The following is a 20,978-nucleotide window of genomic DNA, read 5'->3' on the forward strand; positions in this document are numbered from 1 at the left end:
GGAGAACATGCAAACTCCACACACACAAGGTGGAGGCGGGAATCGAACCCCGACCCTGGAGGTGTGAGGCGAACGTGCTAACCACTAAGCCACCGTGCCCCCCTATAAGCACATATAATTTTCATATTTCATTCCACATTTAAAACATTAAGCAACATAAAAAAAGGAAAAAACAACAAAAAAACAGAAAAATCCCCAAAAAAATCCCCAAAATATTTTTAATGTGAAATTAAATAAAAATAGAAGCAATCATAAATAAAGTATATATGCAAATATATGTCTAATACAAATGCTAACTATATGAATAAATGTTAATATAAATCACTACAAAGTATTTATTAGCTCTTATTAGACACTCTCTTATACTCATACTCACCACTGATTTGTATTTCCGCTCAAGAAGCTTCAAGACCACCGTCCTGCTGTAGTAGCCATGCTGGAAGGAAAGGTAATCAGTTACAGCACTAGTTCAAGCACTAGTTCTCTCATCTGAACAAAATGTTCTGTTCTTTACTTAGTAATGGACATTTGATTGACTTTGGCGATATTTTCAGATTTAGATTTTACAGTAGATTTTACAGCTAGGGATGTGGTAGACTAGTGGTTAAGGTGTTGGGCTACCAATCGGAAGGTTGTGAGTTTGATTCCTACGTCCACCAAGCTGCCACTGCTGGGCCCCTGAGCAAGGCCCTTAACCCTCAATTGCTCAGTTGTATGAGATGAAATGTAAGTCACTCTGGATAAGGGCGTCTGCTAATTGATGTAAATGTAATACAGTAATAATAAGTGTCATGGTAAGACAACAGGTTGCAACAGGTAGCATTGCTGCTCGGAGCTCCAGGGTTCCTGATTCTGTCCTGAGCTCAGGTTGCTGCCTAGGGTTAGTAGTTTTTTTTTACATTCCTCCCATAGAGGTTTACAAGTTAAACTTATTTGTGTGTATGTGTGTAAGATGCCCTGTGATTAGCTGTGGGTCCATCTGTGGTGTATGACCATATCGCACCTTGATGGGTGACCGGGGAAAAGTGAATATGAATAAACGAACGAATGAACAAACGAACGAGCAAAATTCATAATGTCTAATATATTTAAGGGCAGCATTAAGAGTGATAGCTTAGTGGTTAAGGCGTTGGATTACTGATCGGAAGGTCACAATTTTGAATCCCAGGTCCACCACGCTGTCAATGCTGGGCTCCTGAGCAAGGCCCTTAAACCCTCAATGGCTCAGCTGTATACATTTAAATAAAAATGTCAGTCACTCTGGATAAGGATGTCCTGTTAAATGCCATGAATGTAAATGTAAATATTAAAAGGGCACCAGGAGCAGTGGTGACTCAAGTGGTTAAGGCTTGGTTATTGGGGTTCAAGCCCCAGTACTACCAAGCTTCCACTGTTGGGCCCTCAAGCAAGGCCCTTAATCCTCACTGCTCCAGAGGTGCTGAATCATGGCTGACCCTGTGCTCAGAAAAGTTTGGATACGCAAAGAAAGAATTTCACTGTGCTGTAATGTAGATGTGACAAGATAAAGGCTTCTTCTTCTTTTAAAAGCAGAACTACTAAAATGGACATGTTTGAAACTCCTGCTGATGAAAGGTGAGTGAGCTAATGAAAATGTCAATAATCACTTTTAAATAACTCTTTTTTTTTAAATTATATCACATACATTTAAACAATATATTGTTTCATGTGAATTATTCATTTTTAAGGTTAAACTTCTAGTTAAAGTGAAAAAAGGGTCATTTTAACCTAAGATTAAACATGAGGGTTATATTTGATGGATGACGGAAGTCTCACCATCCACCTCTTGAACCAATTGGCTTTGATATCCAATAGAGACAGGAAGTGGACGGGTTCTAGGATTTTCTCCGAGCCGTGAGTGGACATGCCGTGTTCAGGATGAAGAGACAGAAGAGCGAATGTGCTCTCTATTATTTCCTCCATGTACCTACAGGGGAAACATTTTATATATATATATGAATGAGAAATTCCCAGCAGCTGTGTTAGTGTGTCAAGTGCTACAGCTCACTTTTCAGGATGCCGGATCCAAAACGTGGTCACTTCTTTCTGAAAGTCGTTCATTAAGCGTACCTGGGTAAAGAGAAGGATAAAAAAGGGGAATTAAATGCCACAGTCTAGTTGTGAAATAAACTAGAATCTAGTCTTTATCTAGTTATAAATCTATATACAAATAGGACAGAAGGAGCCACACACTTGCTTAAAGAGCCGAGTGATATCCGGCCTGTTAACATCCACGTGTGCTGACTCAGAGGGGAAACTCAGCTTGTGATACAGGAAGTCGGTTTCCAGACTTTTCACTACGATATTAAACAGATATCAGGGCAGGAACCACACGTGTGCAGACGTCCGTTAAAAGAACGAATGCTAAAAAAAATCCACGCAGAATTCACACATTCGTTACCCAAGCTGGTGTAGATTTCCCTCGTCACATTCAGAGGAGATGTAGAAAATGTTTTCGCGAAGAAGCGTAACACTTTATCCTGCGCAAAAACACCACAATAAGTACGTTAATAAAAGCTGAATAAGAAGGAATAAGACGGAATCGTACTATGTGGGTCAGAACTGTAAAAAAGTGGGAATCGTTTTTTGTTTTTTTTAAGAAGGCGATAAAACAAAAGGCAAATGAAAGGCGAAAGGATCCACAGACAGGTGATTTCGCCAAATATGAGTATGAGAAAAAAACACATAAAAAACTTGATGAGGCTGCAAAATGAGCTAACATTAACATTCAGTTTTACAAAGGCTGTAGCTCATTGTGGAAACTGCCCCTGAGGTGGCAAAATGAATTAGGGGAAAAAATAAAATAAAAAATTGGAATGTTCATTGCATGAGTGCGTACTGCAGTTTAAAAGCTGCTGTGAAATGGTGGCGGCGGTAAATCGTAGAGCCGTGAAAGAACTCAGCACTGAAACAAAATACAAAATATAATATAGACGTACATGCTATACCACGGTTCGGACTGAATATATATCATCCTAAAGCAATTTTGTAAAGAGTTATGGGTGAAATTTGTTTTTAAGTCGAGTGTGATTTTTTCCCTTTCTTTTCCCTTAAAACAGGTAATTTCTGCTAGAAATTTTAGAAATAATCTGTATTATACAATAATTTATGATTCATCTCCGGTCACTGTAATAATTCCACATGTGTAATCTCATAGCATTTATATCTTTATTCTTCTTCTAAAATTTGCATTCATTTATTTAATCTTCATTCACACAGCTGAGCTTGCTTAAGACTGGTGGTCCTGGGACTCAATCTCACAACCTTCTGGTCAATAGTCCACCACCTTGACCACTAAGCTACCACATTCTCCCATTATTATGAAAATAATAATAATTATTTAAGGAATTGTCTCATGTCAACAAATAAACCACACATTAATATGGTGGAGTTATTAATGTGTGTATTTGTAAATAAACCTCTTTCATGTATTATTTAGAAATTCACACCGGTTTAGTTCTATTGTGTAGAATCCTTTACTCTGGTAGATCATTAGCATGTTTCTTCAGGAACAGTCACGCAGGTAGACTATCTATGCTACCGTAACGAGCAGGCATGTCATTACTGTGTATACAGACTCAGGAAAGTCAGGAACAACAGCTGGTGAAGGTGGGACACTAAATAATTGTCTGCGGTTGTTGCTGTGTTTATGGTTGTTATTTAGTTTTATTGTGGAAAGTGAGTGAAAGAAAAAAAGAAGGATTCTCACACTGAGGTCGGGATCTGGATCAGCAAGAGCAGCTGAGAGGTTTCGCCGTAGACCCGTCCAGCTCTCGCAGCTCAGTACGTCAGAAGGAGGAGCACAGCAGAGCAGCTGCAAGGCTTCCCAGCGTACCTACACACACACACACACACACACACATAACTACAGAACCAAGTACTACATTACAATCAAAGATTTGAATAGGAAATTAAAAAAAAAAAAAAAAAAAAAAACGAAAAAACATATGAAAGATGTACATAGTAGGATGTTTATATACCTCTCTTGGTCTGCTTGGGTCGAGCTTGTCAGAAATGACCTGGAGCTGCTCCTGCTTGATGAAGCCATAGCTCTGTGCAACACATAAAACACATCCATTATAGACTGCTTTAACTTAGCAAAGATTGAGAACAAGTTGATTATCTTCCTATAACGGCATTTCCCATCACAGGTAAGGTGGCAGCTCATTGGTTAAGATGTTAGACCACTGATCAGAAGCATGTCAGTTCAAATCCCAGCAGTGCTGTGCTGCCACTCCTGGGCCCCTGAGCAAGGCCCTTAACCTGAGATACATGTAAGTTGTGTCTGCTGAATGCTTTTAATGTACATAACTAACAGTTAATTGGTTATTGCTATAGAACTTTTTTGTATTACTGTTGCTTTATATAGGATTGATGTTATTGAAATGAATCAACTGACCAATCAGATTAAAGAATTCAACAGATTACAAAGTTCATTTTTGAATCTTTTGATGCCAATCTCTTAAATCTTTTCAAGAAAAATTAAATATTTGATATGATGATTAAAATGCCAAATTAGGAGGGCCTATTTCAATTGGAAACAAATCGGAATTTTGTCACCAGGTACCACAGAGGAAAAACAGTGCTCTACTAGTTACCTGATTAAACGAGGAGTCGCTGTCGGAGCAGTTGTCTGTGTAGTGGCTGCTCGACTGTTCTCGCTGGTTTGTGCCGTGGGTCTCCTCCTTCTTCAGCTGATCCTCTTCGAATTTGTTCAGCAGCGACTCCACGATCACCGTCATGGTCTGCTTTAAGGTCTGCATCATCTGCTTATATCTATCACACATCATCATGGTGTCGTCCATCTAAAACCATTGACAGAAAGCAGCTTGAAGTAGAGACAGAAGTACAGTAGATACATACTGTTCAGATTCTCTGGTTCTCCTAGTCACGGCATGGACCAGTGTGTCCTGCCCGGCCCCGACGCCATGCCCGTCCCCCTTGGAGCAGTTCTCCGTTTCCTCCTCGATAACAGCCCCCAAGCTGCTCTCCACATACTGACGCAGATACTTAACGAACTCATAACTAAAATGTAAAGATGGAAACATGATTCAACTTGCTGTTTGCACTTTCAAGGGTTCATCCAAAAATAAATAAATAAATAGCACCTTACTTGTGGAAGTTCTTGTCAGTCTCCTCCAGGTGAAGCAGGATCTCCTCGGCGCATTCCACCGATGGTGCGTTGGCGATTCGTTCTCGAACGCTCTTCAAAAGCTGTCTGAGCAGCGACTGGAGCTCGGCCTCGTCCTCCGAGGAAAAAAACTGTGACATCGCTCTGCAGGAGGTGTGATGCACTGCTCTTTCTGCTCGTTCCTGTGCAAAAATAGATGTATGATCTTTCCATCACACAAAAATTTAGACCTTTGAAATCACAACACAGTTACTGTGGAAATTAACTACTACTACTACTACTAAAACAAATAAAATACTAAAAAGTTACCGCGATGGTGCAATAATAACCACATGCCCAAGAGTATTACAGCCATTGTTACCTTTGTATCCCTTAACAAAAGAAGCAGTATTATAGTTAATTACACCACAAGCCCTTTACAGCTGCTCAGTTTATGAACCTGGTATCTGTATTGTATAATCTACTGATAATAATGTGTGTGTTTGTGATTACTTGGATCGAAATCAGACCAAAACCAACAATATCTGGAGAAAGCATGAAACTGTAATCAAAGAAGTATGTGGACACCCTAAGGTGCTGCGTTCAGGTCGCAGTATTCCCTGGAGGCGTGGGTTGTAATGCCACTCCTGACAGAGCTGCCTTGTCTTGTATTTGTGACTTGCATCTCCTAATATAATATGACAAAACAATTATGAGGTTTTAGGGCAGTGTTGGCTCAAGCAGTTAAGCAGCCACTGTTGGGCCCTTGAGCAAGGCCCTTAACCCTCACTGCTCCAGTGGTGCTCTTCTAAAAGCAGAAATACTAAAATAGACATGTGATGGAAGGTGTGTGAACAAGAGCAAATAAAAAAAAAAAATAATAAAAAAAACACTTTTTAAATAAGTCTGTAATTCTATCCTATTCAAACACCCATCTCCAAACTGCTGTTACAAAGATTGTCCTTGTTTGCTGTAGCTTTACAATTTCCCTTCAGTGGACCCAAGAGACGCAAACCTGTTCCAGCAATGCGACAATGCTCCTGTGTACAAAGCATCACCATGAAAACATGGGGTGTTAAGGTAGGAATGGAAGAACTCAATTATCCAGCACAGAGCCCTGAGTCTGACTCGACCCCACTGAACACCTTTTGTATGAACTGGAACACTGTCTGTGTCAGGTCATCTTATTAAACTTTAATACACAACATGATTGGGCAAATCCCCACAGTCATGCTTCAAAATGTCTATGCAGAAAAGTAAGGGTTATTATAACAGCAAAGTGGAGACTAACCCCATGTCCCGTAGTTTTGGAATGGGCAAATATGGGTGTGATGGCCAGGTGATTTCATACTAATTCATAGGACATACAGTAGATGCACATACACGTGGTCTCTATAATTACCCACTTGTTCAGCTGCTTGCTTTGTAGGCAATATATCTGGGATAAAAGGCAATGTCTAAATGTGAGGTGTGTGTTAAAGGAAAATAATCTATGCCATAGTTATGAGTTATGAGTGTAGATACTGTTACCAGCCTGATGTTTATTATTTTCCTATAACAGCACATGCTGTAGTGTTTTATACCTCAGCAATGTAGCAATTATTTGGGATGTGGTAGCTCAGTGGTTAAGGCGTTGGACTACTGATTGAAAGGTCATAGGATCGAGACCAAGCTGCCACTGCTGGGCCCCTGAGCAAGTCCCTTAATGCTCAGTTGTATAAAATAAAAAAAAATGTAAGTCGCTCTGGATAAAGAAGTGTCCACTATACAAAACCATGTGTATGAGCTGTTACTATAGTAACAGTAACGGTAGCGCAGTAACATTGACCTGTCAGTCATGTTTATAGCCGGAACTACTTTCCGAGCTGTGCTGTTATATGCAAAACTAACGCACACTCTCTGACCAATCAGATTCAAGCGCTCAACCGTACGCGTGCTGATGCATAATATAGGAATAACGCGCATTAATATAAATAAACTAATAAAAAAAACACAGAGATGATTCGCTGTGGCGACCCCTGAAGGGAAAAGCCGAAAGAAGAAGAAGAAGAAGAATATAAACACTGTGATTCAACCGGGACTATTTTCAGAGCTGCAGCTCTACACATTCTGTCCAGTTATAACTGCTTATTCATCCGCGTCGTGGTATATACAGTATTGTGGGACTTAGTGTATGAATTGTATATTAAATCGTCCAAACAAATACATTTGCATATAATATAACAGAACAAGACATTAATAATTGTAGCTGTGTTTTTAGCTCACTCAGCTGGCTAGCCAAATAAATTAGCATAACACTTAGCATAACCCTTGCTAGCTATCTAACAGCACATAGTAGTTACCTGTTTAAAAATAATAATAAAAAAAAAAAACTCATCCCATTTTCGAGAAGGTTCCTTTAGTCTCCATTGTAGAAGAAAAAAAATTACACCCGGCTCAAATGGTGAAGTCACAAGCTTCAATAGGATTCGGCGAAGTCCCAAATGGCAATCTAAAGTACATTAAGCGCACTACATAGTGCGTATACAACACCGTGCTGCACCTGAACGTAGGTCACATATCTAGGGAGTAGTGAGCGATTTGGAGCACAACCCGAAAACCTGCGTTTCTATGGAGACAGCAAGCTAAAAGCGCGAGCTAACGTATTAACGCCGGAAGCAGACTTTACTAAGGAATAAATAGCGTGTATAATTTTTTTTTCATCTGTAAAAGACACAACTATAAAGCTGTGTGGTTGTTCTTGGAATAAATAACAAGACCAAACAGTGGATGTAGTTAAAACGTTTGATAAAATAAGCGAACTATCTCTTTAAGACTGTCACGTGCTTCGGTAAGATAATTCTTCTTCCGGGTTTTATGTTTTTGTTTACTCGATAGGCATCAGTGAGGGATTTAATCATGGCTGCAGTGGACACTTTTCCATTGCTATATCGAGAAGTCTCAAGATCTTGCAGTTGTTACGTAGAAACGCTTGCATTAGTGGGTGCACTCTATACAGCAAGTAAAGCTGTTACACTGATGAAGGACTTCTGTAGTCTGATAAAGCTTCACTTCATCCCACGTCTTGTTTACCCTGGAGATCTCGTGCACAGATATGGAAAATGGGCCATTATCAGTGGTAAGTTGGTGTACCTCCTGATCCAGATTCAGGAACCTGTATGTACTGTACCTCCTGATCCAGGGTCAGGAACCTGTACTGTACCTCCTGATCCAGGGTCAGGGACCTACCGGTACTGTATCTCCTGATCCAGGGTCAGGGACCTACGGGTACTGTAACCTCTTGATCCAGGGTCAGGAACCTGTACTGTACCTCACCTAAATTCTTTCCATCCCTTTCATACAGGTGCATCAGAGGTGATACCTAAAGCGTATGCTGAGGAGCTGGCCAGGCATGGTGTATGCATCATCTTCATTACATCAGACAGCACTGGTCTAAATGACACTGCCAGGACCATCTCTGATATGCATGGAGTAGAGGCTGTCCTGGTAGAGGCAGATTTCAGCCACGGTGCCTTGACTTGCAAGCCCATTAAAGACGTAATCAAGGACAAAGAAATCGGGTTTGTCATAAACTGCCTGAATTTGTCGCTGGAAGCCCCCAGAGACTTCCATGACATATCTGAGAGCGAGTTGTGGCAGTTTGTAAACAACAGCATATCTTCTGCATCGCTGATCACCCGCCTGGCTCTACCAGGCATGGCCGAGAGGCACAGAGGTGTAGTTGTTAACATTTCATCAGGAATGTGTTTCAGACCCTGTGCACGGAAGGCTGCTTTCTCTGCAACGACAGTCAGTGATCATTAATTAACACGCACATTTTAATGTTTATGTGGAACAGTACTTATATAATTAGTATGCAGCTTGATTCTCTAACCCTAGAGTCTCTAAATTCTTCCTCAGGCTTTCTTTGACCACTTCAGTCGTGCTCTGCATTATGAATACGGCCATCGTGGAGTGTTTGTGCAGAGTTTGCGTCCAGGCTCTGTGGCCTCCAGTGGAGACGTTGGAAGTATCGTCACTGGTTGGTTGTTTCCGCAGCCACATGTTTACGCCAGGCATGCTTTGTCCACTCTGGGCATCTCACACAGAACCACAGGATACTGGCCTCACACGCTACAGGTACGATACACATGCTCTGATTTGATATGTCTAATGTATTCCCAATGATCACAAACGATGATGACTTGTGTTTTTGTTGTGTTCCTTAAAGCTTGGACTTTTACGGTGTGTGCCAGAGTGGATGTGGGTCCTGAGAGAGAGAGTGATGTGTAGGACCACCTAAAAGCTTAGACTATAAATGTATAGCGTTGCAATGTTTAACAGCATATAAATACAGGACGTGACTAGCTTTCGTAGCTTTAGTAATTTGTCTATAAGTGCGATACACATGGTATGCAACGTTTTGTGAAGAACTTTTCCATGATCTCTGTTGTGTTATAAACAACAGGAAGAGTAACTAATATTCTATATACATCAGTGTCTCTGGTGTTTTGTGTGTACTGGATATATAAAATAAATGGATTTATTTATATATTATTGTAATAGCTATGTATTTTACATGCTTGTGTTCAGAAATTCTCAATAAAGTGTTACTAAACGTGAAAACATACCTGGCAATAAAGCTCTTTCTGATTCTAATTCTAAACTTTATATTCCAGTATATGACTTTTTTGTCATTCTACATATTGCATTATATGAAATGTAAGACATGGTGATGAAGAAGCCTTTATTTTGTCACCTCTGCATTACAGCACAGTGAGATTTCTTCACATATCCCAACTTTGGAGGTTGGGGTCAAAGCACAGGGGCAGCTAGGATACAGCACCCCTGGAGCAGAGAGGGTTAAGGGCCTTACTAAAGGGCCCGACGGTTGCAGCTTGGCTTGAACCCTAATCCTCTGATCAACAACCCAGAGCCTTTACCACTACAAGACAGTTGAACTTTTTATTTACTTCTTATCCATTTATAGTTACATTTAGAACAAGAGTCTTTATTCCTCATAGCAATGTGTTGACAGGAACCATTTTTTTTCTCCATTTTCGTCGTCATCACTTATGATCAGAGGTGGGTAGTAACGAGTTACATTTACTCCGTTACATTTACTTGAGTAAGTTTTTGAAAAAATATACTTCTAGGAGTAGTTTTAAATGACTATACTTTTTACTTTTACTTGAGTAGATTTGTGTAGAAGAAACTGTACTCTTACTCCGCTACATTAGGCTACAATGATCTCGTTACTTTTCTTTTTACCTCTTTGGTATTCTACGCATCAATTTTAATGTTTTATTTTGACAGACAGAGAAACTTCAGCTAAGGCTCTACCACGTGACTGTGTTTCACCAATCAAACGTAGTTGTGCAGTCTCGTCACGTTAACACACTCAATCTCAGCGGCGGGACGCGTTAGTTAGCAACACAACAGTTTTGTCCAGTTCAGCTCTTTCGAGTTTTTTTATGCACTCACCTTTACTCAGCGCCGCAAGAGCCGACAAACAGATGACATCAGACGTGTCGTTTCTTACAGCGCCGAACACACATATTTAAAGGGATAGTTCACTCAAAATGAAAATTCTGTCATCATTTACTCACTCTCATGTTGTTACAAACCTGTAGAAATTTCTTTGTTCTGATGAACATGAAGGAAGATATTTTGAGAAACAAAAACAGCTTTGCAACCAGAAGCTTTAGCTTACCTGAAACTAAGGAAAGTCCTAGAGGCTTCCTGAAATTAATTAAAGGAGTAGAGATGTATTTCATTATTATTGCCCTTTCATCAAGGCATCAAATGTGCAACAATCACAACACAAAAGAAATGAAATGTGTGTTTCCTTCTGTTGTTCTGTCACTGGAGACACACACACAGTTTATGAGAATTTATGGGCTGCCTCGTTCTAGTTCTGCCTGGTAAAAAAGTATAAAGGTTTGGAAATTTGTGTTACTTGTGCATATTTATTTTTTATTTATTATTATTTTATTTTTTAAGTACTTGAATTTACCTGAATTATTTTAATTTAAGCTATTTTGTAATTAATTAATTTTAATTTATTTTTTTGATTGGATGAGCCATAATTTGCAACCAAGTACTTTTTTACTCTTATTCAAGTAATTATTTGGATGTCTACTTTTTACTTTTACTTGAGTCATATTATTCTGAAGTAACAGTACTTTTACTTGAGTACAATTTTTGGCTACTCTACCCACCTCTGCTTATGATATATCAGCAAAAGAAATACCCCACCCCCATATTTCTAGTAAAATTCATTTTACAAAGAAGTGTAGAGTGTTTACTAAAGTGTTTTATTCCACTTATGAAACAGCAATTTTCCAAATAACTTTATTACTTTTTATTGATTAATTATTTTATTATTAATTTTATTAATTAACCCTTTCTTCCCCAGGGTGCTGTATCATAGCTGCCCCTGCAGTCTGACCCAATCTTTCGAAAAAATAAAGAAATGAAGAAAAGTGTGAAACTGGCGTCAATAATAAAGACCATTTAACTAGACTTTTTTTTATTGTTATTATTTTCTTTAACTAGCCTTTCTAAAGAAAAAGACAATATGAGCATCATAAAACCCACTTAATTTAATCCGTGAGTAAACTGGGACACTTTTATAGAGCATTAATTTGTAGGAACCTTCATGATTCCCATCAGGATGATATCTCCGAGATTACCAGAGTGTCTTATAGGAGTGTTTTGGTTCAGATAGAGATGTCTGAGGTAGAAAAAAAAAGTCTGACACTCTTTGCTTGGGTTTTTGCATCTGTCCAGCCTTCGAGACACCCGTGCCTTCTCTCCCTTCTCTCTCGGTAGGTAAGTGGGATAAAATTTCAGAAAAAACAAATAATGCATGCAAACAGATGAAATGTAGCTGTTTTAGATTCCACCAAATGTTAATAAATAGTTTTATGGATTGTAAATGTCATTTATTTTTATTTATCTGGCTGTCTGGTGTCAGTGATCTACATAGTGACGGCATTTAACAAACACTTGTAGTCTCCAAGCTTGTCTTTATGCATGTAGAAATAAGAATACTTGGGGTCTAAAGGCCTTGCTAGAGAGTCTTATACTGTACTGTATGATGTATATTTTACATGTTCTAATAATGATAATATGTGCAAGAGATCTATTAACTTACTGTCTTTTTATTGAATCGGTCAATATTGGTTTTAATAATACAGGGGCTTTACCTGTTTTATAAAAAGTCCTGTCATTGTTAAACAATTTTTTAGGATTATTAATAATAAATCTGTGTAATGTTTTTTATATCAGTCTGCTGTTTTTTACAATGAGCTCCGAAAGTCTCCATACATACATACAGTACAGGAAATAAATTTTTGTTTTAGCTTTACTGAAATAATTACACCAATTTTTATGTTCAATTATTACGTTGAGTTGTTGATGAAAAATCTACGAAGATATTTTGCTAAACAAATATATTTCTTAGATTTATTGGCGTTTGAGCTTTACATTCAGGGAAATTCCGATAAAAGCTGCTTTTTTTTATCTCATTTTGAAAGCTTGGTCATGTCTTAGGTAGAAAAAAGCAATTAATAGCTGAATTAAGTACCTTTTCGAAGCAACGTACCTCCTCATTTGAGACCCAGATTAGTTCTGGGTACTTAAACAAGGTCAAAGCCTTGGTTCCCACCAGACTCCAGAAGTTATCATCAAAAACCTTGCTCGCAGCTTATCAACAAGCACAACATCTCATTTGTTCTGATAAGGCTATGTAAGATAGTCCGGTCGTTTGCAGTGAAAACCTAGATTAGCGCTATGGATCTTCTGTTGTACGGTGTTAGTTCAAGAACTGTAAAGATGTTCAGCAAATACATGTTAATGACATGACAATTCAGGAATAACGCGCAAAACAGCTGGACGTTATAGAACAATAATCAACGATGAGGTGCTGTGATTGATAATTTTTCAGTTGCAGCATTTGGTGAGCTCTATATACAAAAATATAAATAAATATAAGACTATAAATAAATATAAAAATATAAATAAATATAAGTGATAATGGTAAATGATTTAAAAGTGCTTCGTGCTTGGAAATTGCTGTAGTATAAGATATATGTATGTATTGTATCTTATACTACAGCAATGTCCAAGCACAAAGCATTTTTTAATCTTTTATTAATTAACTAATATTATATATTAATATGACATGCTAAATCAGGAATAATGCACAACACGGCTTGCACGCTTTATATCTTATACTACAGCAATTTCCAAGCACAAAGCATTTTTAAATCATTTATTTACTAATTAAGGAACAATGCATCATATTATTTTTTTATCCCTTTATAGTTACATTTAATCTGGGACGTTAGCAAGCTAATGTAAAACCTATATTCTGAGGTTTGTATAATCACTATAAAAAGTTATAAACAGTATAAACAGCCTGCATTTCCTCTAAATCACTTCTAAAACAATTGCATTAAACTTCCCGACTATAAAGATTTTGGCACTGGAGACTCCTATAAAAAGACTCTCCTTAAAGAAGCCTTCACCATGTCAATAATGATATGTAAGTAAATAACATCTAAAAATAATAACAATTATAATCAGTTGTAGATTATTGTGGAGCGTTACTATAGATACCAGTGATGATAATACTACATTTATAGCATTTAATAAAAGTCTATGTTTTGCAGAGACCATTGTCAGAGCTGCTGTAGTAGAAAATTAACCAATCTTCAGATTAACCAATCGTCTGACCAATAAGAGTCAACAATTCAGGTGGTATAATAATAAATACATGATTTAAAGTCATGACATGCTTTAATACAACAACAGTCCACCTTCAAATAGGACAAACATTTTAAGGAACCTTCAATCTAATAAAAATGGATCTCACTCTCTTGCTAAAGGTTCTTAAATGTTTTTTCCTCAAGATCTATGGTTCTCTGAAGAACCTTTAACATCCTTGGGACATTTCCACTGCACCTTTGTAATGGAAATAAAGCTTCTTTCTGGCACTAAGAAAAAAGCCTAGAATCAAAGTTCTTTAGGGAACCAACAACGGTTCTTCTATGGCATCACTGAGAAAACTCATTTTTGGTTCTTCCTCCTTCCACTTTTATGTTTAAGAATGTACAATAGTTGAAGGTTTTTTAGTCACATCCAACAAGAGCACTGTATTATTAGTCACATCGTTTGTGCACATGGAAGAATATAACTTTGACCTTGCTTTTTGAGGTTTGTTTCCAAGCAGAACACATGACCCAGGAAGAAGTTTAAAGTTCAGACACTTTTGACCGGCCTTCAAAATCACTAGATATGAATTGCATAGAAACCTGTAGGAATTTTTGAAAGAGCAGGTGTAAGTTCATGCATTAAGTTCCTGGTCACTGTCGTGTTGGTATAGATTTTCTGAGAAATAAAATGAACTAAGTTCAGCAGAAAATGTCAGGGGGAGGAGCAATAGAGAAATAGAGAAATGAAGAGAAATGAAGTGTGGGGGTGTAGCACAAACATCGTGTCTAGGGGAAGCATGACTAATTATTATGAAAGAAATGACAAATGTGACTATTTGTTGCCTTCTGTTGAGTCACCTGTTCCACTGGCTGGGTTGTGCATTTCATCTGCAGGGAATCCATCCATCCCACCATCCATCCGTGTGGCTGTCTGTCCCTCCATCCATCCATTAGACTGACTGTTCGTCACTGAGCTACTACTGTTATACCACAACCACTGTTATACCACCAATCATTCTTCCCATCTTGATGTTTTTCTACCACTTCTTCTTCTTCTTTAGGTGACCCACAAAGCTGAAGATGGGTGACTGGGACCTCCTCGGCCGACTGTTGGACAAGGTGCAGAAACACTCGACTGTAGTCGGGAAGATCTGGCTGACTGTGCTGTTCGTCTTCAGGATACTCGTGCTTGGAGCCGGTGCTGAGAAAGTGTGGGGCGACGAGCAGTCTGATTTCATCTGCAACACACAGCAACCCGGCTGTGAAAATGTCTGCTACGACCACGCGTTCCCAATCTCTCACATTCGCTTCTGGGTGCTGCAGATCATCTCGGTGTCCGCTCCCACGCTGGTCTACTTAGGACATGTCCTGCACGTTATAAACGAAGAGAAGGGTATAAGAGAAGCTATGAAGAAGGCTCAGAATGATCAGGTTAACATTTTTCAGAAGAAAGGCCTCAAACTCCCCAAATACAGCAACGATAAAGGGAAAGTCAGTATCCACGGTCGTCTGCTGAGAAGCTACATTTTGAATTTGCTCTGCAAGATCTTGCTGGAGGTCGGATTCATTTTAGGACAGTATTACCTTTATGGATTTACGCTTCATGCTCAATATGTATGTAGTCGTTTTCCGTGTCCTCACAAAGTTGACTGTTTTCTGTCAAGGCCAACAGAGAAAAACATCTTCATTTGGTTTATGCTAGCGGTGTCTTGCGTGTCCTTGCTGCTGAATCTTATTGAGGTCTTCTACCTGTGTGTCAAGAAGGTCAACGAGTGCCTGAACCGCAAACGCGACTACAACGTAACATCTGTCACCCCGGTTTTGACAAAAAAGACGTTCGAAAACAAAGACCACATGATCCAGAACTGGATGAAACGTGAGCTTCATCTTCAGAAAAGGGAAGCTGCGAATGAAGTGGGCAAGCACTGTATTTTGGAAGACCACAACACCAATGACGTAGAAGAGGTTCATATCTGAGCTTTGTAAACAGAACCTTTCTCAAGGCCAGTTGACACAAATTTCCATGAGACTGAGCACCTGTTTCTTCCATGATAAGATAATAAACTATGCAGCCAAAAGTATTCGGACGCCTGTCCATCACAGCTACAGTATACAACATGTGCTTGTTGAACATCCCATTCTAAACCCAAGGGCATTGATATAAAGTATTAGTTTCTTCCTTTGAGCTACAACACCATCCTAAATTCTGAGAATGTTTTCCATATTGAAGCGTGGCTGTGGGAAGTTGTGATCATTCATTCACACTAGCATTATGAAGCCAAGCACTGATCGGGGTGTCACTAAACCCATTTTACTGGCACACCCAGTAAAACTTTACAGTGCCCCATAAATAATGAATTTGAGGTAGATTATAGTAAATATGTTTGAAAATAGTATTTCCTGTTCATTGAACATTAGTATTTACATCCTTTGAATTATTCCATAAATAAAGGCTGACTGTAGCATCAGCAAAAGCGAAAATATCCCACACATCCTTTTCAATCGTATGATACCCCCAGCCCTTGCTGTGCTCCTCCTCCCTTCACTTTTCCCTGGTAAAACCTCATAATACTACATTGTAGCTGAGGACTTAGGAGGAATTTCTACCATGCTAACAGTTATTTGTGTTCATGAGAATTATGTAAATTTGCATTTAGAATAGAGGTCTATAATCTTGTCAAATATAGAGTACATTACAGCAAAGTGAAATCCTTTCTTCACATATGCCAATTTTGGAAGTTGGGGTTAGAGTGCATGATAGAGCATCCCTGGATCAGTGAGGGGTAAGGACCTTGCTCAAGGGCCTAACAGTGGCAGTTTGGCAGTCTGGGGCTTGAACTCTGATCCTCCAACCCAACAACCCAGCTCCTTAGCTGCTTGAGCAACCACTGCCACTCATTTAGTTGAATTAAACCATCTTGTTTTTTATCTTGGTACCTACTAAAAAATACTAAAACACTACTAATACATTTGCCAAATTGTTACGGGGCCTGTGCTACCAGTACCAGATCACCAGTGCTACCAGTAGTGATCAAACTCTAGAAAACTCTGGCACTGGTGTTCAGTGGGGTTGTGTCAGAGCTCTGTACAACCAATCTAACGTTCTTCCACTCCACCTCTCACCTCTACACCATGTCTTTATAGAGATGCTTTGTGCACACTTGCATTGTCATGCTTTAATAGATCTGCGCTGCTTAGTACCAGTGAAGGAAAACTAACAACATACAAAGACATTCTATACAATTGTGTGCTTCAAAAAGTACAACACATGGGTGTGATGTTTAGATGTCCACATACTACCACATATTACATCAACTATTCCTGTTACTATTAGATATTCAATTCTGGTTTATTAAAGAGTTATTATATATTTTATTATATAACGTGTCGTTTCTATAGCAACAACACATTCACTGGATCTTGTATGGTGGAAGCTCTACATCATCTATGAGTAAAAAAAGCATGTTCGTATTCAAAAAAACTTATATAATCTTTGCGGATGCATCCTGTTAGGAGATGTTTATTTTATTAAATATTTATGGAAGGAGTCTCTAATGTCAGTTTCAGCCTCTTCAGTGTTTTCCCTCCAATCAAGAGAAAGAAAACGAGAGTCTAATAAGAGAACAATTGCTTATAATGTATCTGCTTAAACATGCTGTAACTAGAAAATAGTTACACACCCCCAAGTGCTTTCCTTCATATATATATATATATATATATATATGACAAAACTCTAGTATCTTCTGGACATTTATATATACAGTATATGATTTTCCTGTGATATGTTTTCCCCTGTGAGACTTGGAATAATATATATTTTTTCAAATATATGACATCCCAAATTTAAAAGCAGTGTAGAACAGATGAGTGTAAAGAGCATGGTCCACAATCAGTTAATCATTAATACACCAGTCTATGAGCCATGTGCGGGGCATTTGCTGATCTTCAGACTACGTGACGGACTGATTTAAAAAAATTATTACACAACCATTGCCAATCGCTTGAAGACAAAAACTCAAGGTCCAACCACGGTGAGCCATTATTTGGGCTTTGGAATTTTAATCTTCTAGTATATTCTGTGAAGGTGAGTGAGAAATATAATATTATAAATATATTATACATACAACTTACTGATGAAAATGTTGCCCTTAAATCTAAGAGTCAGGAAAATTAATCTATTTCAGGGTTACAAATAATGATACATCTGCTCTGTAATATTTAATGTATTTAATTTTACTGTGCTCAGTTTAATTTATAATAAATTTTAATATAAGAATATAAAAATATAGTAGAAATATTTTTCATATCGCAGGTTGATGTCAGTTGTTTCTGCTGGAGCTTATAGTGATATTTATTGACATGAACACACATTAATATCTGATAAGACTATTAAAGTATTAAATTAGATTATTACACTATTAATCATTTTATCAAATTTGGATTTTATCAAGTGTCTAATAAGAATGATATCAGTCTTAGGTGCCAGTACATGCTGTCAGATAATAAAAGAAGGACAGGGATAAATAATATTTCTGAAATATTATTCTGAAACCGTATACTGAATTTTGGGATTTGAATACCGCCCTGAAGATTGTATCTATCATAAATTATTAATACAATTATATCACTTTATACTGTTATCATTAGTGTATAATAGAAATAGAAACTAAATGGATATCGTGCTACTTATTTCATATCTCTTTCGTAACAGTTACATAACATGTTACAAACACATACATTTCTAAACATATTAAAAACGTTGATATAAACCGTGAAGCCTTTTTTCATATATTTGGCCATCAGAGAAAGTGTTATTTTCCAAAAAGTATTTTTATTTTATGAAAAAAAAGGCTATAGAAAAAGAGATTCTTAGTTTTTTTTTCCATCTCCTTCTATGCAGGAAAGTAAAGGAAATGGGAGACTGGGGATTTCTATCCACGTTACTGGACAAGGTGCAGTCGCATTCCACAGTCATCGGTAAGATCTGGATGAGCGTCTTGTTTATATTTAGGATCCTGGTTCTGGGTGCTGGAGCTGAGAGTGTATGGGGAGACGAGCAGTCCAGCCTTGTGTGCAATACATTACAACCTGGTTGTGAGAACGTCTGCTATGACTGGAAGTTCCCCATCTCTCACATCCGCTTCTGGGTCATGCAGATCATCTTCGTGTCTACGCCGACGTTACTGTACCTTGGCCATGCCATCCATGTTATCCACCAGGAGAACAAGCTGAGGGAGAGAATTAAGCAAGAACATGAGGGCCGAAACCTAAAAGCACCTAAATACACAGATGACCAGGGTCACGTGAAGATCAAGGGCAACCTGTTGGGCAGTTACCTTACTCAGCTCTTCTTCAAGATCATCTTAGAGCTCGCTTTCATCGTGGGTCAGTACTACCTATACGGCTTCATCATGGTCCCAGAGTTCGCTTGCTCGAAAAGTCCATGTCCTCACACCGTCGAGTGCTTCATGTCACGTCCGACCGAAAAGACCATTTTCATCATCTTCATGCTGGTGGTAGCATGTGTGTCCTTACTTCTCAACGTTATTGAGGTCTTTTACCTGCTGTGCAGCAGATTGAGATGCCGCTCGGGGAAGAGGTGCATGAGGAATACCACTTCTGCTGAAAATCCCGCTAGCTTGTCTTGGTCAGGAGCTAAAGATCCTCTAAAGCAAAACAAGATGAACATGGAGATTGAGAGTAATAGCAGGAGCATGAGTGGTGCCAAAGAGGACAAAAAGCTATTAGAGGATCAGTAGATTTAGTACTTCTCTAAATTCTGTCATCATTTGACCAATACACTATACTCCATAAATCACACTATAGGTACATATGTACAAAAAAACACACTTTCAAGCAAATGCCATTGGTTTCTGTATGAAATATTATTACTAGGTTGGCCCTAAAACAAAGTACATCCTGGTGTTTCACTATTTAAGTCTTATTCTATATGTATGCTGTTGCTACATAATAATGTATGATCATTATTTTGTATTTTATCTACAATAAAACATTTTGATTTAGCATTTTTTGAATTTCTGGACTTTACAAAGATCTCTGATATTGTAAACAATTTATAGTTTGTAACATATATACAGTATATTTGATATCACATGAAATAAAGCACACAATATTATTTTTTTAAGCTATGTATGTTAAAAAATGATGGGTTCAGGATTTATCATATGACTCTATTGTGTCTTTGCCAGTCAATGATATTTAGACCTAAAGCGAGCAATGATTTAGACATCCTTTATACCTAAAGCGAGCGATGCAGCGGTGCTTTAGTCTATCCAGGTTGCCTCATCTATACTGATCTGATTAAACAAATCACCTACCAAAGCATTAACTTATCTTTTATCATATATCATTTCAGACTTATTTGCTGGGTGATTGTAAATTCCAGGTGAACAGAATCCTGGGTTATCATTTTTTGGTATTTCACACTGCTCACACATCAAGTTAAGTCAAGTCAAGAAGCTTTTATTGTCATTTCAACCATATATAGCTGTTGCAGTACACAGTGAAATGAGACAACGTTTCTCCAGGACCAAGGTGCTACATAAAACATAGACAAAGCTAAGGACTTAAGTAAGTTAGTCCTAGCCACATAAAGTGCATCTGTGCAACCTTGTGCAAACAGTGCAGGACAAAAGACAATACACAAAAGACAATAAACAAAAACAGCACAGATAATAATAATTTTTTTCTTTTATTTTGTTGTGCAGTTGATCAGGTGTTTGTTAATATCAATCTTCCACTAATTTATCAGTCAGTTCCTTAAATTAATTTTATAAATAATTAATTAATTATTTTAAATTAATTGATTATTTCTGTCTGCCTTCTCTTCCTCTCTTTAAACACTTAACCGGGGTTAACAAATAATTTCAGCTCTTTACCATAACCTCACTTTCCACCCTGCACATTCCTAAACCCGGTTTCACCTCCTTATTTGCTCCATCAATAACCCTGATTGGATAAATACAGCTCCAGACTGCTTTAAATAGAGGCTCGTCTCATACGTTTGCATCTAAATATAAAGATTCTGCACCTGAGCAGGTTTTGTTACAGCTTTGTGAAAGATAATAATATTTTTTCTTTTATTTTGTTGTGCAGTTGATCAGGTGTTTGTTAATATCAATCTTCCACTA

General features: G+C 38.0%; 4 protein-coding genes across 6 annotated transcripts in view; 3 read left to right on the forward strand and 1 right to left on the reverse strand.

Annotated features, from left to right (window-relative positions):
• The window catches only part of tbc1d32 (TBC1 domain family, member 32), a 58,499-nt gene extending 43,449 nt beyond the window's left edge, over positions 1 to 15,050 (reverse strand). Inside the window, exons 1-11 of one of the 2 annotated variants that reach the window (XM_060866210.1) lie at positions 14,686 to 15,050; positions 5,132 to 5,331; positions 4,882 to 5,043; positions 4,617 to 4,794; positions 3,999 to 4,070; positions 3,728 to 3,853; positions 2,420 to 2,498; positions 2,212 to 2,315; positions 2,027 to 2,088; positions 1,795 to 1,945; positions 377 to 436 (exon numbers count right to left, since the gene is read on the reverse strand). In XM_060866210.1, coding sequence (XP_060722193.1) covers positions 377 to 436; positions 1,795 to 1,945; positions 2,027 to 2,088; positions 2,212 to 2,315; positions 2,420 to 2,498; positions 3,728 to 3,853; positions 3,999 to 4,070; positions 4,617 to 4,794; positions 4,882 to 5,043; positions 5,132 to 5,331; positions 14,686 to 14,778 — 1,287 coding nt within the window. In that variant the 5' untranslated portion in view covers positions 14,779 to 15,050. Of the gene's footprint in view, positions 1 to 376; positions 437 to 1,794; positions 1,946 to 2,026; positions 2,089 to 2,211; positions 2,316 to 2,419; positions 2,499 to 3,727; positions 3,854 to 3,998; positions 4,071 to 4,616; positions 4,795 to 4,881; positions 5,044 to 5,131; positions 5,332 to 7,470; positions 7,572 to 14,685 lie in introns of those variants that run through there. The other variant, XM_060866211.1, reaches the window with a different exon arrangement.
• hsdl1 (hydroxysteroid dehydrogenase like 1) lies at positions 7,969 to 9,773 on the forward strand. The gene is made up of 4 exons (XM_060866212.1): positions 7,969 to 8,246; positions 8,472 to 8,917; positions 9,029 to 9,247; positions 9,339 to 9,773. The coding sequence occupies exons 1-4, from the start codon at positions 8,027 to 8,029 to the stop codon at positions 9,408 to 9,410; spliced, it is 957 nt and encodes a 318-aa protein (XP_060722195.1). The 5' UTR covers positions 7,969 to 8,026; the 3' UTR covers positions 9,411 to 9,773.
• Positions 11,914 to 15,924, forward strand: gja11 (gap junction protein, alpha 11). Of its 2 annotated transcripts, none has more exons than XM_060866214.1 (2): positions 11,914 to 11,937; positions 14,889 to 15,924. In XM_060866214.1, the coding sequence occupies exon 2, from the start codon at positions 14,908 to 14,910 to the stop codon at positions 15,802 to 15,804; it is 897 nt and encodes a 298-aa protein (XP_060722197.1). In that variant the 5' UTR covers positions 11,914 to 11,937; positions 14,889 to 14,907; the 3' UTR covers positions 15,805 to 15,924. The 2 variants fall into 2 exon arrangements, with proteins under 2 accessions (XP_060722197.1, XP_060722196.1); XM_060866213.1 differs by lacking the exon at positions 11,914 to 11,937 and adding an exon at positions 13,437 to 13,658.
• A 1,830-nt stretch (positions 15,925 to 17,754) lies between these two features.
• On the forward strand, positions 17,755 to 19,851 carry gja13.1 (gap junction protein alpha 13.1). Its single transcript, XM_060866202.1, has 2 exons — positions 17,755 to 17,911; positions 18,728 to 19,851. The coding sequence occupies exon 2, from the start codon at positions 18,741 to 18,743 to the stop codon at positions 19,584 to 19,586; it is 846 nt and encodes a 281-aa protein (XP_060722185.1). The 5' UTR covers positions 17,755 to 17,911; positions 18,728 to 18,740; the 3' UTR covers positions 19,587 to 19,851.
• The last annotated feature ends 1,127 nt before the right edge of the window (positions 19,852 to 20,978 follow it).

Source organism: Tachysurus vachellii, chromosome 3 (genome assembly GCF_030014155.1).
Source record: "Tachysurus vachellii isolate PV-2020 chromosome 3, HZAU_Pvac_v1, whole genome shotgun sequence".
NCBI lineage: Eukaryota > Metazoa > Chordata > Actinopteri > Siluriformes > Bagridae > Tachysurus > Tachysurus vachellii.